This window comes from Natrix helvetica (assembly GCF_964273705.1).
Source record: "Natrix helvetica genome assembly, chromosome: 1".
NCBI lineage: Eukaryota > Metazoa > Chordata > Lepidosauria > Squamata > Natricidae > Natrix > Natrix helvetica.
In genome coordinates, this window is record NC_138548.1 from 220931376 (window position 1) to 220956954 (window position 25579).

The 25579-nt window shown below is 43.1% G+C and overlaps 2 protein-coding genes across 2 annotated transcripts in view; one reads left to right on the forward strand and one right to left on the reverse strand.

The window, feature by feature from the left end:
* Positions 1 to 1655: 1655 nt before the first annotated feature.
* IL23A (interleukin 23 subunit alpha) lies at positions 1656 to 14143 on the forward strand (the record flags this gene model as incomplete). The annotated part of the gene is made up of 5 exons (XM_081961305.1): positions 1656 to 1858; positions 6167 to 6269; positions 11433 to 11516; positions 13202 to 13327; positions 13994 to 14143. The coding sequence occupies 5 exons, from the start codon at positions 1656 to 1658 to the stop codon at positions 14141 to 14143; spliced, it is 666 nt and encodes a 221-aa protein (XP_081817431.1).
* Positions 14144 to 15266: 1123 nt separating this feature from the next.
* STAT2 (signal transducer and activator of transcription 2) overlaps positions 15267 to 25579 on the reverse strand; it is a 44938-nt gene continuing 34625 nt past the window's right edge. Inside the window, exons 16-24 of the mRNA XM_081934579.1 lie at positions 24696 to 24794; positions 23521 to 23656; positions 22689 to 22738; positions 22486 to 22592; positions 19946 to 20085; positions 19151 to 19339; positions 17754 to 17808; positions 16825 to 16952; positions 15267 to 16369 (exon numbers count right to left, since the gene is read on the reverse strand). Of these exons, the coding sequence (XP_081790705.1) occupies positions 16179 to 16369; positions 16825 to 16952; positions 17754 to 17808; positions 19151 to 19339; positions 19946 to 20085; positions 22486 to 22592; positions 22689 to 22738; positions 23521 to 23656; positions 24696 to 24794 (1095 nt within the window). The 3' untranslated portion in view covers positions 15267 to 16178. The remainder of the gene's footprint in view (positions 16370 to 16824; positions 16953 to 17753; positions 17809 to 19150; positions 19340 to 19945; positions 20086 to 22485; positions 22593 to 22688; positions 22739 to 23520; positions 23657 to 24695; positions 24795 to 25579) is intronic.

Consider the following 25579-nt stretch of genomic DNA (forward strand, 5'->3'; position numbering starts at 1 on the left):
CTCCTCATCCGATGCAGGAAATGCAAACACTGGTTTGCCAGCTTCCCTAAAGATAATGTGTGAACAGAGCAAGTCAGATTGTTAGATATCTGCACCCCCAGGAATACAATACTCTTGACCACCTCCAGTGGGAGGGCTGATGTTAAGCCCACCCTTGACATCAATTGTGTGACAGACAACATGTTCTCAGACTGCAAAGATAGTAAAACACTGTTTACGTAGGGGTCTATCATTTGAGTTGTTCAACGTTCAGATAAAGAAAATAAATTAAAGCCAACTGAGAAGTGGAGAAAATATACTTCTGTTTCTGTTTGTTTCTGTTTATTTGGATTTATATGCCGCCCTTCTCCAAAAAGACTCAGGGCGGAGTTAACAAACATCATATATTCCATAAAATTAGAGTTGAACACAGTTCTATCAAGTGGTGAGAATGTTTGTTTTTTGCTGTTTGTTTTTCCTCCAGAATGGTCAAATTTTCTTCTAAAGCACAATCCAGGTCTATCTGGACAACAATCTTCTATTTAACATTTTCTAGTGGTGTTTCCATACATTTCAAGAAGCTATATAAAGGTAATTATAGGAGAATATAAAAGTAATTGATTTTGTACTTTTATAATTGATTAGTACCATAGTACTTAGCGAACAAAAACATGAGAAAGCTAAGTAGGGTTGAATCTGGTTAACACTTGGATGGGAGATCACCAGGCAATTCCAGGGCCATAGGTGAAAAGAAATTCCTAAAGAAGGCAATGGGGATCTATTTCCATATTGCTGTTATTAAAAATATGTCCATGAAGTAACAAAGAGTTGAGGTTCCTCTTTAATATATAGACATAACATGTGATCATTTTTATGGCAGTCCTTATTGATGCAATTTCATGAAACAGTTTAATTGATTCTTTTCTCAATTACATTCATACGGTTATGCCAACAAATCATAGGTCACCTGTGTTTTGCCTTTGGATTTCCCAGAATTTGTATTCTGAGAATCTGAAAAAACTGTAACACAAAAGTGGTAATCAGTAAGGATTGTGATAAAATTAAGGCTGCCCCCACTCCCGAGGAAATTAATCAGTGTGATTAGTATTGGTGGGATTTGGCAGTCTCAAAGTAGAAAAATAGGATATACATGTATGTGTTACATGTAGTAAATACATGTACACGCACATACAGTATACATATAAAGATGTGGGAGGGAGGGGGAGAGAGAGAGGCAGACATATTTCTGAACCTTGGCAACTTTAAGATACCCGTGTTTCCCTGAAAATAAGACTGGGTCTTATTTTCTTTTGGGCCCCAAAATAAGCACTATGGCTTATTTTCAGGGGGTGTCTTACTTTTTGCCCATGTATGGGAGGCCCACTTCTTATGCTTTCTCGCAGCGAGGCAGGAGGCCTTGTGGCAGTGCTACCACTGTGAGGTGGGGGGATGGAGCTGCAGCCTGCACTGCTTACCTCAGAGCCCCCCACAGCCAGGCCACACATGTCCCGACACCTGCCTTACCTCGCGGCGGTAGCACCAGCAGCCCCATCCAGCAGGACCTTGGTTGGCCGCTGGTCTGCTTCTGTTTGCTTATGGCTGCAACGGAGCAGGAGGCTAAGCGATGCACCAGTGCTGCAGCCACAAGGTGATGTGGTGGGGTAGAGCTGCCCCACATGCCCTGCACCAGCTTATCTCAGAGCGACTGCAGCCAGGCCATCAATGCCCTGACGCCTGCCAACACCTGCCGCAGCACCATCACACCATTTGGCCTCCTGCTCCACTGTGGCTGCGAGCAAGCAGAAGAAGTGGGCCAGCGGCCACGTGGACTCCTGCTGTACATGGCTGTTGGTGCTGCTGCCACGAGGCAGGTGTCAGGGTGTGGATGGCCTGGCTGCGGGGCTCCTGAGATAAGCTGGTACAGGGCGCGTTGGGCAACTCCACCCCCGCTTCACCATGTTGCCGCAGCACCACGAGCAAACAGATGGACTGGGCAGCTAGTCAGCTGTGCAGGCTCTTAAGTAGGGCTTATTTTGGGGATGGGGCTTATATCAGGCACACTCTTAAAACATGCTAGGGTTTATTTTTTTGGATGGGTCTTATTTTCGGGGAAACAGGGCATAGAGACTTCAACTCCCAGAATTCCCCAGCCAGGATGAGAATCACTGAGAGAGAGGAGATGAGTGGGTGTGGGAATCAACGCAAAACACCTAATATGCAAGACTGACAATCAAAGTACCTGGATTTCCTCTCTTGTGTGGAGTGTTAAACCAGTTATTCTCAAGCTGACAAAATACATTGATGCATTGCAAAAGAATGGCTACTCTGCCATGATAACAATTAAATGTTGCATACTGTGAAAGTGAAGCATCTGTTGACGGTGCCGTTGCCTGCTGTGTCTCTGCATGGTGTCTTTTTCTATCCTTGCCTTCTTCCAGCCAGCTGTGTGGTAGTAAAGAATTCTCTGTATTGAGTATTGCCTTGCCGTACAGATCAGGAGAGGAAGCAGCTGTTTTTCCACAGGTCTTACATTACCCCGGCCTTGTGGTGAATACATTAGGAAGTTCAGAACAAGGACTCATGCAGAGTCACAGGGAGCTGGACTCATAATAAGGGGGTCAAGTAGTACTAAGCCATTTACTAGGCCTTCATTGTATCAGAAGTTTTAAATCGGACAACTCAGCACTCTGATCTTTCTTCTCCGCTGCCATTCTAATCATGCTCTATCTCTCTGGTCTTCCGCCTTCCTCCAGCGAAGCAGATAAAACAAAACAAAAAGGAACGAAAACCTCAGAGAAATCCAGCAATAATCATATAATGGGGGCACGAAATAAGAAGAACACCATACATCAGCTAGTCAGAACAAAAACCCCAGCGGCTGGACAGGAACTGACAGTGGGACATCAAATGTCACACCAGTATGTTTTTGTGGTGACTCAATGGAAAAGGTCCTACGACGGGGAAAAGTGAAATAAATGAATGGTTTGGAGGCTGAAGAAGTTTGGTCCTCAGTGATCTGAGACTCCATTCTCAGGAGAGTTTTCCTTTAAGAGACTTTGGGAGGCTTGGATGAAGCTAATCCAAGCACAACCAGATACCAGTAGTCAGTACAGGTAGTCCTCAATTTACAACAATTAATTTAGTAACTGTTCAAAGCAGTGGTGGGATTTCAGGCAGTTCGCACTTATTCAGGTGAACTGTTTGTTAACTTTCTAAGCAGTTTGGAGAACCGGTTGTTGGAAGAAATCTCATGTTGTTTTTTCCCCCACTTTACAGGGCTAATCCTGTAAGGAAGGCAGGAAGGAAACATTCTGGTGTTGTTTCTAGCCTAATCTTTATTGCCCTGCTTACAGAAACTGCCTCTCTGGTTAACCCTTGTTACATTGTAACAGTTAAGGCGAAGCGCCCATTGACGTGAGTGATGTTGAGTTGGCCACGCCCACACAGTCACATGACCACCGAGCCACGCCTACCCAGCTGGTCATTAGGGCAGAGAACCGATTGTTAAATTATTTGAATCCCACCACTTGGTTCAAAGTTACAACCATACTGAAAAAAGTGAGTTACGACCGTTTTTCATATTTACTATTTACTGTTGCAGGTCACATGATCAAAATCCAGACATTTGGCAATTGGTTCATATTTATGTTGGTGGCAGTATCCCGGGTCATGTGATCATCATCGTTTGCGGCCTTCTGGCAAGCAAAGTCAATGGGGAAGCCGGATTCATTTAACAATCCAGTTACTAATTTAACAGCTGCAAGGATTCACTGAACAAACTGTGGCAAGAAAGGTCGTAAAGCGGGACAGAACTCACTTAACAACTGCCTCACTTGGCAACAGAATTTTTGGCCTCGACTGTGGCCGTATGTCGAGGACTACCTGTACAGTAGACAACGAAGAAGAGCTACCACTGAGAGAAACTAGAGCTTTTATTTATCTCCCCCCAAAAATCTTTAATAAAAAGTATATAGATGAGAGAAATTTGATTTTTGTTTGTTTCCTTCTGTTTTCCGTTCACAACTTTGTACTTCCAGTCAAGCGGCCTTGGAGGTCTCACCTCCAAAGGCCTCCTCGGGAGTCCCATTTCATCAGCTACTTTTTCTGAACCAATCCTAGCTTTATTTCTGCCCACCTAAGAAGCGTTCTGCTGACTAGATCCATAGGCATTGTAAGCAGGACAAAGGAAAGAGCTCTCTGCTAGCCACCTCAGTAGATTTCAAGCCCACTTTGTCCACTGCTATCCACTCAATACTGAGCCAATGCTGGCATGACATTTACTGACCTCTATCCTGCCTCTCGTGCCTCAGTTTCCTTTTTGTCTCTGCCTCAGCTGAGTCCCCCCCCCCAAAGAATGGGGGACAAAGCCTAAGGGATTTTATGTATCTTCAGAGGGGCTTTACATCAGGGGTGTCCAAACTTGGGAACTTTAAGACTTGTGGACTTCAACTCCCAGAATTCCCCATGCTGGCTGGGGAATTCTGGGAGTTGAAGTCCACAAGTCTTAAAGTTCCCAAGTTTGGACACCCCTGCTTTACATCATGCCAGAATAAGGATAGAGGCTGGATGCAGGAATGCTTCTGACATTTGCCTGCAGCCCATGCCTCATGAATTCTTCATATATGCTGACCAGATTCACAGTTCTCCTTAATATCTCTTGTTTCCTTTTGCCTTAATGTCATGCATAAATCCAACTTTTCTGATTTATAAGCCCTAGCTTTTTATGGACAAAGGTATGAACGAGGCTATTATGGTTGATTCAACTTCTAGATGTGATGGGTGGCACATAAATCTAATAAACAAACAAACATACAATGTTAAAATTGTTTAAGAGCCAGAGGTTAAGCCGTCAGGCTAAAAACCAAGAGACCATGAGTTCTAGCCTCACCTTCGTCTGAAAACCAACTGGGTAACTTTGGGGCAGTCACTCTCTCTCAGCCCAACCTACCTACCTCACAGGATTGTTGTTGTGAGGGAAACGGAAGAAGCATTAGGTATGTTTGCTGCTTTGAGTTATTTATAAAATAACAAAGGCAGGATGAAAATAGAATAGAATAAAGAACCAAATTATGGCTTAGTGTGATATGTAAATTCATTCAATTATCCGGGTTTATCCTTAGGTTTCTTCCTTTTTTCCCCTTATTCTAGATAGGGATCTTTTCAAATGCCTTCTCTTTTTGAGACAGGATTGTTTAAAAACAGTTACTATAATTTTTGGAAATAATTGTGGAATTTTCCTGGAAGAGAGATATCAGATTCATTCTAATAATCACTTTAGAAAAAGAGATGAAACAAATAAACACACGCACACACACAAACACACAACAGGTGACCTTTGTGTCTCTTTTGCTTGGCCGTATTTATGAACGATATAAGATGGATTCTGATTTTTTGGACCCTGAAGTTTTGTCAATTTATTTTTGAGAAGAACTGATAGATTCTTCTTTTTCTGTCTAGTGTTCTGAACACTCTAGGAATTCTCTGCAGACACTCACTATATGTTTACATATTTTCTTAACTCAGATTGTTAAATTTTATTCTGTTTTTGAACAGAGCAAATGTGTAAACATTAATAATCTAACTTGGGGTGGACAGAAAAACCACCCGATTCCCCAAGGAGAAGCAAAAAGTTTTCTGGCTTAATGTCAGTCAGAGGACAGCAGATTAGATTCTTGTTTTCCTCTCCCACAATCATTTTCTAATTCTGATGAAGATAATAGCTGGGATCACAAAAATACTATGGGGTTTTTCTCTGTGTTTATGTTTACAGGTAGGGAGAGAAATGGGGATTTATGATTTGCCCAAAGGCATCACTAGGCAAATGAGCTGATCTCTGAGGTTACTGATCTTCGGAGAGCCCAAAAACGGGTATCACTTCTGCTTTTCTGGTGGACTAAGCTCTGTCACCCTAATTGTTGGCCATATCAGGCCACACTGATCCCTGACATCAGTGCAGTTGCAATACCACCCCCACCTGTCTCCCCAGGGGTGGAATTCCCCGCTATATGCCTGAGTCACCTATAGCAGCAAGATAAATATGATCCTGGTTCCTCTGACTCCCAGTATCAAACAAGGTCCTCCAGCATCACTTCAACTTTAGCCTAAAATCTTCAGAGATGATGCTCAACGCAGGGCATCTTTTGCAGAGCAGCCTTCTTTACCTCCTCCTCCTCCTTACTGCTTCCAGAGGAGTGAGTCTGCCCTGGGAAAGTGATATAGATTGGCAGGGTTGCAAAACTGCCTCACAAGAGATCCTCAAGCATCTGCAGAAGCTGAACGTGACGAAAGTGGTGAGTAGGAGAATGCTTTGGCTTCTTTGCAGAATGCGGTGGGTCCAAATTCCAGATAGGAACTCTGGGCAGAGAAAAAGGATAGAGTGATAGGGAGAACCTCATCACGAATATAATTATGTTGGGTTGTTTTTTTTTTTTGATACCTTTTGGCCAAATTGAAATGTTTGTTTAGGTTTAGTTCATTGGAAATGACCAAGCTTTCATCTCCATTGTATGGTTTGAATGGGGTTACGGTTTTATGGTGGGGCATCACGGTTGAGATCTCCCTCGTTGAGGTGAGGCATTAAACTGACAACCTTCGGTGCATCCCTGGAGTTTTTGCAAGCTATGGTTTATGATTTGCCATGTTGTGCCAAACCAGTTAGTTGTAGTTTATTTCATAAACTACAACTGAGCAAAGAAATGGCTTAGAGGGCTGCAAAAAGATGGCCGGAAGAGTTGTAAGAGTAGGGTTGGGATCTGGATGAGGAAAATTCTGATCTAAATGCCAACCCCATTCATACTGCATCCGAAAATTCTCCAATGGGCATTTCCCCCACCCCCCCTGCAATGCAAATAGTAGTCATGAGATGCCTGATTTCATTTAAGAGCTTGAAAGATGTGTGTGAAATGTTAAATATATCTTCTGATCCGGAGATCAAGTTGCGTCTGATTTTCCTTAGCCTAAGGCTGGGGTGTGTGTGGCATCTTCCGGATCAGGAGACATACAAGAGTAAAAAGGCTCCATATTGAATCTTTTTTTCCCCCTTGGGTGAAGTCAGGTCAGAAGCAAGTGTGATTTTATTTAATGTACTTGTACGCTTCTAGCACCAAATATAGCTAACATGATTAATTTGGATTTCATGTTTAATAATGTTAGAGTTGTCAGTTATTGGAAGGTTCAGCTGCCTGTCAGCTTGGGCTCTTTATGCATAAGGAAAGGAGCAAGATAAAGGGAAGGCAACTTCCAATTGAGTTATTGATAGAAGAGAATATTTGTAGCTCGGGCTGAACTGTGGGGCCCCTTGGTGCTCTCTGAGCTTGGTGCTTTTCGTGCAGACAAGGACCCCATAACTGAGTTGTTTCTTTTTGCTTAAGGACAAGGATTTGGCTGAAAGAGGAGGCTTGTTTTCAGGGTTTTAACAGGAGAAAGTATTGAAAAGGGAGCATTTCATGGGAAAAGTGACAAGATTTGAGAGCAGGCTTGAAGCATTATCCAAATATGAAGAAAAGCAGACAAGAATTTGGAATGTCTTAAAATCACACTTGCCACAAATTGGCTCCAAATAAGGGCTATTCCTTATAGCCTCCAACATAATGATGCCTCTCTAGTTGTCAAAAGATTCCTTATGCCCTTTTTATATACTGTACTCAGTGTTAAAATACCATGTTTATGTTTCTCCCAGCTTATGTCCTAAAAAATTACACAATGAAGCTGAGGATGGGATTGGCAGCCCTACTTGCAATTTTAGGCTGCCAGGCAGATCTTTTTCTTCATTCTCTCTCCCTCTCTTGCTCCCGCTCTCTCATCCATCCATCCATCCATCCATCCATCCATCCATCCATCCATCCATCCTCATTCATTATTCATCCATCCTCTCTGGTTATTTTAATTTGGACTGCAGGAAAGAAAACCTAATTTCCACACAACTAACTTTCAAATATCCACACAAGCCCCTCTTTATCACCTAAGCTAAGACAAGTTGGGGGTGCTACTATGAAAATATGGTTCTTGTTGTCTTCCAGGAACCACAAAGACACATGGATAAGAATAGGAGCCCCCTCACTCTTCTGCTAACCCCCTCAAACGGATGATGGTCACGGAGTAATAGTTTACTCCATTTCTTTGTCTGCCTCTTCCTTTCCTGATCTACTGTCCTTTTAATCTGGTAACTCAGTAACAGGCTTTGAGAGATACAAGCAGCCCTTGGGACCAGAATTTCTGTTGCTAAGTGAGGTAGTTGTTAAATGAGCCGCACCCAATTTTACCACCATTTTTGCCACCATTGTTACACAAATCGCTGAAGTCATTATAGGTGAATCTTCTGGTCATTAAGCAAATCTGACTTCCCCCATTGTTTATGGCTGTCAGAAGCTGGCTGGGAAATTTGCAAATGGCGATCATGTGACCTTGCAAATGCCTTAAATACACGAACAACTGCTAAATGCCCAAATTTTGATCACGTGACCGTGGATCGGCTGCAATAGTCTTAAGTGTGAGGACCAGTTGTAAGTCACTTTTTCAGTGCTGTTGTCGCTTTGAATGGCCCTTAAATAAATGGTCGTAAATTGAGAACTACCTGTATCTGTCAGGAAGATAGTTGATGCAGGTGATGTTAGGGGAATCTACCAACCGCTTCCCTTAATTTTTCCCACATGAAACGTGAAAGGTCATAATCACACAGCCATCTTGCCTAATACCCGTGAACCAATGCAACCAAGAGTGAATACAGAATAGAATTCCCAATATTGTACACCCATCGGCACATCTGATGAAAGAAAGTGAAACAAAATCCACAATCTGACAGCAAACGTTGAGAAAGCCATTCCAAAGTATTTTCCCGTAAAACGGTTTATGGAAAATCTCAACCACTTTTGCTCTTATCTAGAACATTCTTGTCCCCGATAAAACAAATCTGATTCTGATATTTTTCATATAACTGTCCCCACCTGTAACTTAATATCTTTTTTCAAAGTTTCATATTCGATCTTATTGCTTTTCATTCTGAAACCACATGCTCTGATGCAACTGCTGCTTTTCCCCCTACTTGTTACTCTAGTATTGCAGCATGGTTGGTCCCTGTGTCCACATGACTAAGGGGGAAAAACATCCTTTCCCCAACGCTTAGCCACACTGATGTAGCATAACTGAAAATATTCAGGCCCCGTGAATATGAGATAAAATGATTTTTAGGTGCCTGACGTTCATCTGTAACTAAGGCTCTGCTAAACGAGTCCCAGCCAATTAACCTAAATCAAATATGCGCCATGTGTATGACATCTTGCTGGATATTATTTCTTTTTCTGGTGAATAATCATGATTGGTTGCACAGTCAGCCAGATGTTTAAACTGGATTTGGCATATTTGGCATTTTCAGTCCTTCCCAAGGGTTAGAGATGGATTAGGCAGAAGCTGTTGTTTGGTATTATCATTTATTTATCTATCTATCTATCATTAATTATTTAATTAATATAGTTGAATTAAAATGACAGTTTTAATAGCTTAATTTAATTAAGTACACATATTATTAGATATTACTTTGTCAATTGCAAAAGACCACAGTGTTTGGATCTACATGCATACCAGGGCTGTCAAAGTCCCAGCCCATGGGCCAGATGTGTCACACATGGCCACACCCATGCCCAGTTTAGTGAAGGGGAAAAATATGTCATGTGACACTGCCATGACGCCGCGGGTTTGACACCTCTGATATATACCATGCCAATACATTATGACAGGGGTGTCCAAACTTTTTGCGAGGAGGGCCAGATTTGGTGAGGTGAAAATGTGTGGGGCCGATCATTCAGCCTCCCATTCTTTGAACCCTTAACATTAAATGCGAATTGACTACCGTATTTTTCAGAGTATAAGATGCACCAAGATTTTGAAGAGGCAAATTAAAAAAAAAAGTTTTTGCACTCTCCCAAAAATGGCCCATTTTTCACGAAAATGGACCTTTTTTTTAAAGGGCATGAATAGCCTTTAAGAGGCTTCTAGAGTGCTCCTGGGGGCTAGGGGAGGGCAAAGTTGAGCAAAAAAATGGCCCATTTTTTGCTCATTTATGCCCTCCACAGCCCCCAGGAGCACTCTGAAAACCTCCTAAAGGCTATGCACAGCCATTTTGGTGAAGGGGGCAGAGTTTTGGGAGGCAAAAAATGCTGTATTCAGTGTATAAGATGCACCCAGATTTTTAGCCTCTTTTTTGAGGGGAAAAAGATGCATCTTTATACTTCGAAAAATACGGTATTTTATGAAAGACTAAACAAATAATTCCAGTGGGGAGAAGAGGCTGCGGGCCGCTTGAAATTTGAAAAAGGGCCACATTTGGCCCCCGGGCCGCACTTTGGACATGCCAATACATTATGAGATCCTAAGTTCTTGGGAAGGGCTTGAAGTGAGTGAGGGTTAACATCAGCTAAAGAACCGGCAGCTGTGATTTCATGTTGCTGTGTATATCATCATCTGCCTATCTATGTCTATAGCCAGATAAAAATACCTCCAGTCTAAACATGCAGCTGACTTTGCAAGAAACCATAATATATTAAACGTTTATGCCAATGACTCTTAATGACTCTTGGTGGCTCACAACAAACCAAGAAATTACAATAAAACATTAAAAATGAAGAAAAATATAGGAAGTATGATATAGTCAAGGTCTCCTCCCTTACCGAAGGCCTCGGTGAAGAGCAAATATAAACATACTGTTAAGCTACTTGACCTACCCATTTTCAAGACCAATTTGGATTCACCTTTGCGTTGTCATCTGAGATCTGTTTTTTAGTTTTCTGATCACTTGTATTCATACATCCATCTCTCCGTGTCTGTTAATTTGTCACTTGTGACTAGATTCAGAGGCAGATTAGGCTCCTATGAAAGACCACATTTTGCAGCTCAGCTTTTCTTAAACTGTCACAACCCACAGATGTGACAAGGTCCATTACATAGAACTGCTGAAATTAAAATATCTTGCTCACGTTTTCCATTTGATCTTTCTCACTCTAAACATGGATTAAATTTTAGTCTGCCTTTTTCCCCCTGAGAACTCAAGGAAGCTGTAATTTGGGGGAGGGTATCTCCTCATTTTATGACCATCACATTTGTGAAGTGGATTGGTCGAAAGTGTGTTTGGTCCAAACTTCTGTGAGTTTCTGTCTCCCTAGTCCTACTCAAAAACGATTAGAAATGTAGACCTGGGAGGGATCATTTAATTTTGCGCTTATCCAAATGCTTGAAAAATGGCTGCACAGTCTTTGCTTGAATACACACAAAGAAACAGGTGGAGGGGGATAGACAGACATTTTCTACTAATTATAATTTCAGAACAGAAAAAGAGACAGGTGAACAAGATTAAAGATAAGATGTATATGGTAGGGATGGGTGTATTCCAACATTTATTTTTTTCAAGTATGCTCAATGTACATCTTTATACAGTATTTAGTGCTTCTGTATTTTTCCCCTAGGAAAAACGGGTAAATATTGCATTGCCTCGGCGGATTGAATGCAATGATCATTGTGATCCAGATTCCTTGAGCAAGAATAGCACGGTAATTATGTCTATCCAAATCAAGCCATATTGAAAAGCTTAAAAATGTCACAAACATATTGAAGTATTGAAGCAATACTTCATTCTACGAGTCTGTGATTTCTGTAATCTGGGTGGTTTTTAACTAATCCAAGAACAGCTGCAAATCAGTTAAGACTATAACTGTTTATTTTTTTTTAAATACATTTCTCCACTAGTGATGTAGAGAGTTTCTAAAATTATCCAGTTGTAACTGTACAAAAATAATAGTTATGCGGACAGGCTTTATATTTACTTAAGTAATGGTTGAATGTTGCCATGAAGACATTGTAAATTATTATGGCTTTAATTGTACGAAACAGAACAAGAGTGCTTCAATTGTGTTCGAAGGAAAAATTATGATTATGATTTATCATTTGTTGCTTACATGTACACTGAGAGCTTATACACAAGAGACAAATCCATTTTGTCCAATCACATTTGTCCAATAAAGAATTCTGTTCTGTTCTATTCTTCTATTCTATTCTATTCTATTCTACTATATTCTATTCTATTCTATTCTATTGTTATTAAATACATATTATGTCCCTCTCACTAAGGTAACTCTGGAGATTTCTTGCATAAAAATCTATTGTGGGTATGCCAAATTTCTCTAAAAGGTGGACTTGCCCTACAGAAATACAATATGCAGAGAATGCATCTCATTCAGAGTCTTCATGAGGGGGCTTGAGAAATCTGGCTAATACTAAATCATTTGTGGCATACATGCAGGAATCACTTAGAGAGGGCTGTAAAGCACTGTGAAGCAGCATATATGTCTAAGTGCAATTGGCATTGTCCTTTGAGCTGATGAATGTGAAGGCCATTTTTATGGGAAGGACAATGTTTATAGCTAGCAATCAAAGCGAAAGAGGGCCAAGATGGAAGAAGAGGTTTCCAACTTTGCATGACAAGAGAAAAAATAGTACATATCTGATCTCATTTTCTTCAATAAGCAGCCCTAGTCAGACCTCATCATTCATATTTAGTCGGGGGTCTCCAAATGTGACAACTTTTAAGACTTGTGGACTTCAGCTCCCAGAATTCCTCAGTCAACTTGGCTGGCTGAGGAATTCTGGAAGTCCACAAATCTTAAAAGTTGCCACGTTTGGAGATACCCCCCCCCCCCCGAAAGCAGAACACCCATTCTGTTCTTACCAGAGTGTGAGAGCAGAATGGCTGCCCAGAAGATTGGCAGCATCTGTGCTGCTTTTGTCCTGTCTTAAGCCCCTATAAAAGTTGCCTATAAAAGCTGGGTGTGGGGAGGGGGAGGAAGAGAAGAGGGAGGGGTGTGGGGCAGCTCAAAGCACCTTGAATGGCATGTTTTTCTCTATCAGTACCCCCAAGGAGTACTAGTAGGAAGAGCAGCTGTGGAGACGAGTGTTTAGAATATTTATTTATTTCTAAGCCGCGCCCTCTCCCGAAGGATGTTTAGTAGTATTGAAGTGCTTCTGTGTGTTGCCTAGAGACCTGTGTTGTTGGCTCTTTTGTGTCGAGCCCACCAAATTGAGTACAGTTAAAAGAACCCATGACCCAGAGTTTCCCAACTAAGTAAGGAGGGCCATACAAGCCTGTAGCTTTGAACAAGTTCCCTCTATTGAAGGATCTCCAAGTCTGGTTTGTGAATCAAATTAAAATGACCCACAGCTTTTGTTCTCTCTGCCTTAGCTGTGTCTGATGAAGATTCGTCGGGGCCTTCACCGTTATCAGGAACTTTTGACACAGTATGCAAAGTCAGATACTACAACTGGGCTCCGAACAGCTGTGACTAATTTGTTGAAGATCCTTCAGGAAGTAAGTATGTTTATAAGGCAAAAGGAAGAGATTACAGGGACACTGTAACAAAGCAAGGATTGGTTGTCGCTACTGGACTACTTCTCAAGAAGGCATTAACAATGTTAGGAAAGCTCTTATAGGAGTAAAGCAGGGGTGAAATCCAGCAGGTTCTGGAGAACCAGTAGCGGAAATTTTGAGCTCGGAGGGACCGGCAAATGCCACCTCTGGCTGGCCCCAGAGAGAGCTGGAAATTGAGATTTGGCAGTATCCTTCCCCTAGAGTAGGGTGGAAAAGACCATTACCTGAACTACGTTCTATGTGCACTGCAGGAGAATGGAGATTTTGCAGTATCCTTCCCCTGCCACGCCCACCAAGCCACACCATGCCCACCAAGCCACACCTACAGAACTGGTAGTAAAAAAAAATGAATTTCACCACTGGAGTAAAGTTATACCCCTGACACCACTACTGTTCTCATAGCCACTCTCACACTGTAAACACAAGAAAGTCAGGGGACCTATAGCTCCAAATGTCTCTCTTCAGCCTTGTTTAGTCACAGTCGTGCCAAATGATTTTCTCTAAGTCGAGCACCCAAACGTGTTGCTGGGATGAGCATTCACAAGGGCTGACACCTTGATAATTGGGTCTAATGCAGATCTGACTTATGTTCTTCTCTAACCACAGGATGAAAGCAAGAGTCCAGCTAAACCACTGCAAGAATGGGAGAAATCGCATGTAGCGGATGTCATCTTACAGCGCCTGCAGTTGTTTGCAATTTTGGTGGCACGTGTCTTTTCCCATTGTGCCACATTGAATAGGGCTGTAACCATCTGAGCTACAACAATGCCGGGGCGGGAAAGAGAATACTCCATTATAAACCTTCACACATTTGACACACGTTATCCAGAAAATACAATTCAATTCCCTGGGAATGCAAAAAATCAACGAGACATAGAAGTTGAGGGAGGGTGGGACCTGGGAGAAACAGGGTGTATCCATGATGTGCTCTTATTTATTTAATATACTTATTTAATGTATTTATTTCTATTTATATGGCTCAATTCCTGTCATGAATGGCCATGCTACCCTGTTTCCCTGAAAATAAGACCTTCCCCGGATAATAAGCCCAATCGGGCTTTTGAGCGCATGTGCTAAAATAAGCCCTCCCCAAAAATATTGCAACACAGCAGCAGCCATGAAGTGGCTGCGCTCGCTGCTTCCTGCACCTCAAAAATAAGGCCAAGCGCTTATTTCGGGGGTCAAAAGAAAATAAGACCCTGTCTTATTTTCGGGGAAACACAGTAGTGACCAAGAATGTATAGGAAAACTTAAGTGCCAACTATTAATATCAAAAGTGGGGGGATCAGTCAAGAATCTCACACTTTCATTTACAATGTAAAATGTTACGTTCATCCTTTTTTGAGGGATTATGTATTTTGTATGATTGACTGCAATAAAAAGCTACATTTGTGTATTTGAAATGAATTCAGTAGTTCCATAAATGGAGAAAGGACATAGAGGTGAGAGACTTCCTCCTCCTCCCCTCTAGTATACTCCAGGGGCAGAGCAGAATGCTGCCTGAACTCATCCAGTGCTGCACTATGCAAAATTAATGTAACGGAGCTGCTGTCATTGACATCTTTTATACAACGGTGGGATGATGGGAACTATGGGGGCATCACTGATAGAGCGCCTGGACTCCCACAATGTTTTCCTGGAACCTTCCCTTTGGTGGTGTCTCACATTAACACTTCTAGTTCAATATTTTATAATAAATCAGAATTTTGCCAAACTTTTTAAAAGTCTTAAAATTTGGAAGACATAATGCTGGGAACAGCTGTGCTGCACTAGTAGGCCAATGACATCACCCCTACAATTTATTATCACAGACCTCTACATCTGTATCTACAGACCGTGCCTCACATACTTGACAGGACAGAAATACCAAAATCAGGAATTTGACCATGATCTGAATCTTTTTATTTAAATAAAAGGAGTGAATAAAAGCAGAAAGATCCCAGACAGAGGATAGCAAAATTGCACGCGTGGATTTGAGGAAAAGGGTTGGTGTGTGCAGCTCGTATTTACTCAATGTTACCAAAGTACAGTTTGATCTGGTTGGTCTTTTCCACTTCTCCAAATGATGGGAAATTCCAGAACAGCTTGACTGGGTCAGCTTCCCATAAAGAATGCAGACCAAAGCCATATTTTGTAGCATCTATTTATTTACAAATTTACAGCTGAGAGGCAAGGCAAACAGAAATGCAAGCTCAATATTAGTCGTTGATTACTGTCATGGTAACTCTTAATTCTAGCAAGCAGCAAGTGTGATATTTTTTTTAAAAACCAACACACCTGCTAATAAATTAGATGGATGCTGAACCATTAATTCAAAAGGTCCCCATCTTACCCAAATAATTGAAGGAGCACATCATTTTTATATTTCTGGGTATCTTTTCCCCCCACTCCTTTTCTAGATTCTAGTACATTATATTTCCTTTCCCCAAACTTGCTTTTTGCAAGCCTTTTGGAAGTCAACGAATTTCAGCTTTCCTGAATTCTATAAAGGTGTGCGTGTGCGGGAGGGAGGGAGGGAGGGAGGAAGGAAGGGCTCAACAATTCCAGAGGTTGTCCATCCCTAGCTTTGCCCCAATCCAGGCACGATTAAAGAAATAGCTGTTAAGAAAAGAAATAACTTAGATGGTTAAATAGTGGCAATTTATGGGAGAAACGTTTGTCCAAAGATTTGTGGAGCGAAGCTAAAAGAAACCAGAGTATATTTTACCTATATGTCGATGCCCTTGATTGTATATTGTAGGCAAGAAAGAATGGGAGGAACAAAGGACATGTAGAGAATTGTGTGTGGGTCCTACAGACACAGACCTACTTCTACCTTAGCATAAAGCTTCATTAAATCGTCATCATCTCCAAAAGTGTCATTAATTATATTGTCAACAGTGAGCAGGGATTGGAAATCTGGGTCATCCACTTGCAAGTGTGGCATATCAAACAGGGCGGAAGGTTCCTGTTCTTCTTCATTTGACTGGAAAAGAAAAGGATCTAAGGAAAAAGAGGAAGGGAGAGCAAATCAGCCAAGTTAAACTCAGAAAGACAAATGAGAGAAATCCAAAAGAAAAGAGAGAAAATGGAAAGAAACAAACAATTCTGCAACCATAGACTCAAAACGTCTGTGGAGATTCTCAGTCATCCACCTTGTCCCAAAGGTGCTTTTTTCAGGAGGCAACTGGGCTTTCTTGTTTTTTCTTTGCTGTTGGCTTCTCATTCAAGAAGCTTCTTCAGTTCTGACTGGATGGTGGGGAATGGAAGGATTTATATTCCTTGCAAAGAGCTTGTCATTTGCATTCTTTTAGAGAGTCGTTGAGTCGTTAATGACCAGCTGTCTGCAAGGAATATAAATCCTTCCAAAAACAGCTCCTCTGGGACACAGTCTCAAAAGGATTACTTCTGGGACAACAACTGCCCAATTTAAGAGGGCCCAGATACATATTATTTACCTTCCTTGACAAGCAGAAAGTTATCCTCTGTATACTCAGGATTTTGCGGCCCATCAGCTACCAACTCAGTGCTTATAGGGAGTAGTTCATTTACTGGTACATTTGGCGTCTGAGTCTCTGCTGGTTGCCTAGATGAATTAGAGGAAAAAGGAAAAAAGAAGCATTCTACCACCTTCAGTAGCATCCATAATTGAGATGGGGGGGCAGGGGGAGGACGACAGTATCTTCTTTGCCATGACACCAAAGTTAGGGAATTCTCTTGCTAGAGAAATTCAGTTGAACTTAAAATCTCTTTAAAGACTTAGACAATCAGCTCAGACTTTCTCTCTCCCATTTTTTAAACCTGCATTCAGGTGCCCCCCCACATCAACTGATTTGCATAAAAAGACTTAGTGACAGCACCTCCCTGAGTGGAAGGCACAGGCAGCAATGCTTGATGGGGAGCTTACCTGGTCTATTCCAAAGGTGTCCAGCTAGCTGGCCTCTGGATTAAGGGATTAAACCAGGGAAGAACACAACCCAAATGCTGAGCAGGACATATACTGTAACTTCAGCAAGGAGTTCCATAAACAAAAGTCCTATTTGCTCTCTGAACTTCCCTTTCCTGGCCATTCTTTCATCTAGTCTCAAAAGCTTGCCGGGTGGGGGTGGGGTTAGAAGGGTGTCAAAGAAGAAAGGAGGCAACTCAATGAGAAGCACTGTCTGCTTGCATTACTCCGGACCCAAGTCGAGGCCTTTCATCCAGTGAGATGAAACAGGATTCCCACGTTAGCTCAGCCTCTCTTATCTATTGTACAGAGCCCATGAGAAGTGGGATTGCAGCAGAATGTTGAATGCAAGTGAACGGAAGAGAGTTTGGGAGTGATGCATGCGACAATTACAACCAACGGCCTGAAGAAGCAAAGAAAGGAGAAGATGGCATTGCTCACGTAGAGACTCTGATCAGGCGACGGTTCAAGTATTTTCTTTGTTCCGTTGTGCTTGCTGGAAAAAAAGAAGAAGTATGAAGGATGGAGAAGCAGCAACACTACCAATACTTTCCAATCCCTGCACCAGATTTAACAGAGTTTCCTTCACAGTTTCCTTGGTGGTTAAGGCATGAGGTTGAAAACAAGGAGACTGAGAGTTCAAGTCCTGCCTTAGCCATGAAAGCCAACTGAGTGACTTTGGGTCAGTCACTCTCTATCTCAGCCCAATCCAACTCACAGGGTGGCTGTTGTGGGGGAAATAGGAAGGTGTGCTGGGACATGTTTGCTTGCCTTAAGTTTGTTGTAAAATAAATAAATGCAGGATACAAACAAACAAACATCCTTACTATGGAGATAAATGTTTGCACTATAATTTTATTCAGAACAGCATGAATATTTCAGAAGAACTCTGGTGGAAATGATGCACGGAAAGGGGAAGCCCTAATCTTTTGCTCCAATTGCTGAGATCTGCATGACAAAGAAAGATCCCATGTTTACTAATTGAAGATTTCTTTGCCATGCCAAGAGCATCACTTGTATACCTGAGGCATCATCCGTCTTTGCTGCCTTTAAACTGTAAAAACCCCTGGAACAGTTTAGGTTGCTCTGTAAGGTGTCAACATAATCAACATCATTGTCCCTCTGACAAAATGCACTTTAAACCTTCCCTATCCAAACAATTACATTTACTAGATGTCAACATCCATACAGCAATTCTGGAAATATCAGAATACATCGGAACTCATCCATGGGAAAAAATGCAGTTCAGCCAAATTGCAGGGTATAAATAAAAGTCCCAGTAGAGCAGGGGTGGCGAACACGCGGCTCTCGAGCCGCATGCGGCTCCCGGCCAAAATGAATGCGGCTCTTTGCCTCTTATCATTATTTTGTATACTGTGGCTCTTTGCCAAGTTTGGATTTTGTCCCTTTCGGCGCTAAACCCGGATCGCGCGCTCCCTTTCGGCGCTAAACCCGGAAGTACGGTCTTGCCCCGCCCCTGGCGACACGACGACGCTTGCCTGCGCTCCACCAGCTCGGCTGGGAACAGAGACGTTTCTCTGCTCAGCAATGTCTTCAGTGGAGTGGTGGCAGCCTGGCAGGCTGAGCCTGCGTCCCTTTCAGGCGCTCCGCTCCGCTGAGGAAACGTCTCCGTTCCCAGCCAAGCTGGTGGAGCACAGGCAAGCGTCGTCGCGTCGCCAGGGGCGGGGCAAGACCGTACTTCTGGGTTTAGCGCCAAAAGGGAGCACATGGTGTGGCTCTCTGACTCTCACAGTTTAAAATTTTGGCTCTTTTTGTCGAACTTGTTTGCCACCCCTGCAGTAGAGAATGCCCAAGGAAAAACTGGTAGCCACTAATACCTTTCTGGCATTCTTTGTAGTAAGAACCAAAAGCTTCATCCCTTGGTATGTCAGGATACAGGTAGAGGAGTGGATTCTCTGGAATGACCTCTTTCGCCAGGAGTTGGTAATCTCGGATGATATCAGGCAGTGAAAGGAAGTCCAGCTCTTTCCTGGTGTAGGGCTCAACTGAATGGAACTCGGGAGCACCTGCAAAAATTGGGTTCTCGGTGATCATCCAGAAATTTGAATCTGGGAGGGCAATGCGCTTGATGAGAAGAGCGGGGGATTCAGAAGACAGAATAATAGAGTTGGAAGGGACCTTGAAGGTCTTCTAGTACAACCTTCTGCTCAAGCAGAGATCCTACACCATTCCTGACAAATAGCTGTCTAATCTCTTTTTAAAAACCTCCATTGATGGAGAACTCTGAAAGCAAGCTGGTCCACTCGTTTTCACCTTCAGGAAACTTCTCCTTAGTTCTATGTTGAACCTTTCTTTGGTAAGTTTCCATCTGTTACTTCTTGTCTTGCCTTGAGGTCCTTTGGAGAAAAGGCCAATCTCCTCTTCTCTGTGAAAGCCCCTCAAACGTTGGAAGTCTGCTATCATGTCACCCCTTAGTCCTTCTCTTCATTAGACTAGACATACCTAATTTCTGCAATATGTTTCAACCTCCAGTTCCCTAATCATCTTTGCTGTTCTTCCTGGTCTATTATCCTGGTCTATTATCATGCCAAAGTTTAATAAGCTGGGATAAGCCATTTTCTAAGGCATCACTGGGGATGATTAAAAAGTAAGATAGGAATCCAAAAACTCACCCTCATTGTTAAAGTCTACCCAGGTAAAGGTGATGCCGCCACTGGGGATACTCTCACTAAAACGTATCAGGAAGGTGCCAGCTCTTTTCCTTTTCAGCAAACGCTGTTCATATTTGCGGCTCACAAATCCCATGATGAGTCTAGTCAAATTTGGGAATGGGAAAGAAACAGATCAGGAGAAGCCCCTCGTTTTCCTTTGCTTTCCAACAGCTTTGGTTTCACCTCTTCCTCACTGTACCTTTTCAAACCCTGGTTCCTGCAGGCAGAGTCACGGGTTAGTAAATGGCTGTCCCAGGCAAAAAAGCCCCTAAACACTGTGCTCTTTTCCTGGCTTCTGCAATCTCAGCTAAGGTCTAGGACAGTGGTGGGCAACCTTTTTTTTCAACTGAGCCAAATCTCACCAAAACCACGATTGAAATTTATTTTGAGAGCCACATTTTTAAAACCGAAAATACATAGGATGGTACACTGTTTTTAGTTTCAATAAACTCTGGCATTTGAAGCACGCAAGTCTTAAAGCTGTCAAGTTACAAGATCCTTGCACCCCTAACCCTTTAGAAAAAAAAAAAACCCAGGGGTCTTCAAACCTGACAGCTTGAAGACTTGTGGACTTCAACTCCCAGAATTCTGAGAATTGAAGTCCACCAAGGACATCAATCATATTAGCCCAGGGATCTGCAAAATTGGCTCTTAAGACTGGTGGACTTCAATTCCCAGAATTCTGAGAATTGAAGTCCACCAGTCTTAAAACAGCCAACTTTGCAGACCCCTGTGTTAGCCCAAAGCCTGGTGCTGGGCCTTGCTCCCCCATTGGTGGAGCCCCAAGAAGCGAGGAGGGAGAAAAAGAGACGGAGGCCAAGGAGCTCCCCCCCCAGCAAAAATCTAACCGGGGAGCCGGGCAGTAGCAAATTAGCCAATCATGCGAGGAAAGCGAGGTCTGACCGGGTGGGCAGCGAAACTCCAGGGCTCTCTGCTCTAATTCCCCGTGAAAACTGTTGCCTCTGAAGTGTTTGCTCTACTGTTTGAACCTTTAAGCGTCCCTTTCCCTTTTTTCTTTTCAACCCACAATGATTAGGGAGGATCCTGAAGTCGGGCGGGGACGAGAAGCGAGGAGGCAGAAAAAGGCTCCGTTTCTTTTTCTGCCTCCTCGCTTCTCGTCCCCACCCGACTTCAGGGAAAGGGACGCTTAAAGGTTCAAACAGTAGAGCAAACGCTTCAGAGGCAACAGTTTTCACGGGGAATTAGAACAGAGAGCCCTGGAGTTTCGCTGCCCACCCGGTCAGACCTCGCTTTCCTCGCATGATTGGCTAATTTGCTACTGCCCGGCTCCCCGGTTAGATTTTTGCTGGGAGGGGGCGGGTCCCCGCCTGACTTTAGGATCCTCCCTAATCATTGTGGGTCGAAAAGAAAAAAGGGAAAGGGGCGCTTGTTTTGAAGTGCCCGAGAGGAGGGAGGGGAGCGGGCGCTTCAAAACAAGCGCCCCTTTCCCTTTTTTCTTTTCGACCCACAATGATTAGGGAGGATAATAATCCGGCACACAGAAGAGCCGCATTAAAATGTGTAAAGAGCCGCTTGTGGCTCGTGAGCCACGGCTTGCCGACCACTGGTCTAGGACACTTAGCACCTGATACCACTCTTCTGTCAGAGCTGAAGAAGCTTCTTGGATGACATGTGAAATGTCTTCAAAAGGTTTAAAAAAACAACAACAACCCAAGGAAGTCCAGTTGCCTCCTGAAAAAGCACCTTTGGGATAACCATCACCTGGATGACTGAGAATCTCTACAGACTTCAAGGTCTAGGACAGGTTATTTTTTTAAAAAAATAATTGGCAACTTTAAAATAGGTGGACTTCAACTCCCACAAGTCCCAAGCCAGCATATTGCCTGGGGAATCTGGGAGATGGAGTCCCCATGTCTTAAAGTTACCAAGATTGAAAAAAAACAACAGTGGTGTAGGACAACATGATGCCAAACATTATGGGAAAAAGCTGTATCCCCAGCTTCCAAGATAAGGTTATGAAATTCTCTTCCCAAATCCAGGAGAGATGCTGCTACCACCCCGATATTTGGGACTGTCTCCCTAAGGAATACAGGTAGTCCTCAATTTACAACCACGATTGAGCCCGAAATTTCTGTTGCCGAGTGAAACAGTCCCATCTTACGACCTTTCTTGCCACCATTGTTTAGCGAATCACCGCAATTGTTAAGTTAGTTAACACGGCTGTTAAGTGAACCTGGCTTCCCCATTTGCTTGTCAGAAGGTCGCAAAAGGGCATCACCTGGCCCTGGGACACTGCAGCCGTCATAAATATGAGTCACCTGCCAAGCATTCAAATGTTGATCCTGTGACCATGGCGATAGCTGTACGCATGAAAAATGGTCATGTCACTTTTTTTCAGTGCCGCTGTAACTCGGAACGGTCACTAAACAAACTGTTGCAAGTTGAGGACTACCTGGGCATGATTTGGCACTTCCCCCAAAGGCTAGCAATAATCAAGTGGTCCTCGTTTTTATCACTTTTTGTTTCTCCCCAATCTTTACTTCTTGTTCCAGAGCTGAAGGAGATGCTCTTGAATCAGGAGTAGGATCCCATCAATCCAGGTCCAGAAGCTGAAATTATTGTCCTCTGGGGAGCTTCCAGTCGGTTCCTGGAGGGGAAAGAAAACAGAGGGCAGCTAAACGAGGATGCTGGCAGGTGGACAGCAGACACCCCGAAGGAGCTTTTTTCGAGGACAATTCCTTACCTTTGAAAACCGATCCCATGTGATGGTACTCTTTGAGTTCACGCCTGGCCCTTTGATGGGAAGGAGAAAGTAAGGAGAAAAACCACATCACTGCCTTGATAAGGATGTGAACCCGAGCAGAACCCTTTGTCAGGCCTGCAGCCATATTTCTCTTGGATCTTTGGCCCGCCACACTTTCTATTATTCTACTATGCCTTTTACTATTGTGGGAAAATGGGAGTGGGGATTGTACTGAATTAGATGCTATGTAGCCATAACAAAATTCCTTTTAGAAAGCCAAAGTCATCCTTTGTCTCTGCACCTCTGCACCTGACAGGAACTGGATGGGTGGGACTGCAAGCATGGCAGTGGAAGATTGGACCATGTGATGGACTTGTGGGTGTGGGGGGCAAGATCTTGAACTTTCAACTAGATGGGGAAAACCGGAGAGCTTTCAGATTCGGGTTTTCCCAGATGTGCCAAATGGCTCTCTTAATAAATTGGAACTTTGAGCAATGCTTTGCCTTGGACTCTGATTTACTTTTGGATGCTATTTGGAACCCTGACACCCTTATTTCTTTCAACAGGGCTATTCTTGTCTCACAAGGAGAATCAGTGGAAAACTGCTGGGAAGCCGAATGGAAAAAATAAAGCACAGCCCTCCAATGAATCAATTCTGATTCTACATTCCCAGCTCCTAAATGCCCAATTTATAAATGCCCAATTTTGCCTAAACGTCTCTGCTGAAAAAACAAGAGACAGAATATGCCTGGGCAGGACTTTAAACCCAGACCTGTCCATATCAATGGAATCCCCGCTTCGTCTGCATAGGGACAAAACCTCCCATTCTTACCACAGAGTTTTTCTCCCAGCATGTTGAGTTGATGGTTATCCAGGCCTTGCTCACTAACTGCTGAGAACTGCCAGGACAATACAACAGAAAGCTGGGCCCAGGTGGCAGCTGGTGGTTTGGAGAAAAACAGTTGGTTCTAGGAAGGGGGAAGAAAAAAGCATTAATCAGATACTTGATTTTATTTTAAATATGCCCCCCCCCTCCTCATGCAAAGGGATATCTACGAGGAACAGATTTAGAGACATATGTAATTCATCCCCTTGGGCCGCCCAAGGAAACTGGGAGGACAGATTAGCATTCTGCAACCTTTTGTTGTGGTCCGCTGACGGCCTGAGGAGCTGGCAGCAGAGTCGGACAGCGAGGCGGTTGGGAGGAACATGGGCCAGTCCTGGAGTCTGGGGAAGGCTCAAACGAGGGGTCTGCGTCGGAGGCAGAGAGGGGGCCAGGGCCATCTGGGAATTATGTGCTGCCTCCGGAGTCTCCAGAGTCATACAGCAGCAAGGCAGAGGAACAGGCTCCCCCTGTTCCCAGAGCTTCCAGAAGGCAAAGACAGTTAAGATAGAAGGGATGACTCGGGAGTAAGACTTGGAAGTGATTGGCCCATCTCATAGGACATAAAGGAGGAGCAAAGCACGTGAGCCTTTGCAGGAAGCAACTTGCTTAATGCTGGTCAGTTTACCTTCTGAAGCTGTTTTGACTCTTTGCTCCGTGTGGCCTTGCCAAGCTAATTGCCAATTTGGCATTGGCAGCATTTCAAGGAAGATAAAGGTGGGTGCTTATCAGCCTTATCCCGAAAGACTTTGGCAGCCTACTGTAGGACTCTTTACAACTATACGGGACTCATTACGGTCTGTGAATGAACATAATTCACAGCCTTTGAAGCAAAAAGAGGGTTTTGGGAACTAAGCATGCGCTTTTTACTGTATCAGGAAGCCTAGGTCAGAACACCTTTTCTTATTAGTTTGCACTAGAAAGTTCTCTGTCCTCAGCCATGATGAGACCTTTCTCTTACATGCCTGGGGGAACATCATTTTAGGGAGGGTTGCTTTAAACTCAGACGTTGGAGAGGTTAAATGTATCATTTATTGTGGCCAATCTGGGTAGAAGAAGTTTGGTTTACAGTAGAGAGATCATGCCCACTTCTGAGAAACAGCTGTAAGAAAACAGATTCTTACCTTAGTATCTCTGCTGAGCATAATAAACCATAAAATGGAAGCCCAAGCGCTGGCAATCTGGTTGGCATTGGAAACGATCACCACTGGCAAGGTGGATGTCTGATGATGAAAAAAGGTTAGACAAGAGGGAAATGATGCAAACACACCACAAAGGTACTCCAGGGCATTGAACTCTACAAAGGACTTATTGCTGTATTTGTAGGTCCATTCAGTGACATAAAAGCAAGATGTGCAGACACAATTCCAACCACAATGGATTATAGCCATTCTCAGGTAGTTCTTGGGGAGGGACAGTGTAGTGGCAAGGCAGAAAGATGATAGTTATTTCGAGAGTTAGTAACATATTTTGATTTCTCCTTCATATTAAGAAAAGTCTAGAAATTTAGACTCGTATAGAAAATAGGCGATATTGTTTGTTTATACATCAATTCTATATAGCTGCCCATCTCATAAGAAACAACAAATATTGAGTCTTTTGGTTTTATAACCACAGAGAGAAGGGATGTATCTTATGCCACCACTGACCAGAAACAGATCAGAGGAGAATCTAGTTCAGGGGTCTCCAACCTTGGCATCTTTAAGACTTGTGGACTTTAACTCCCAGAATTCCTCAGCCAGCTGGCTGAGCAACTCTGGGAGTTGAAGTCCACAAGTCTATAAGTTGCCACGGTTGGAGACCCCTGATCTAGTTAACCAGGATCTCCCCAAATTCAGTCTAAGTTTCCCTGATGCCATAATGCCAATATGAAATAATAACAACAACAACAATAATAAATAAATAATAAAAAACAACTGAAATGTACAATTTATTGATATTGCGGGAACAGGAGACGCCAGAGTCAAAGAAAAAGAACTGGGAAAAATAACAAAATATTGCAACCTGG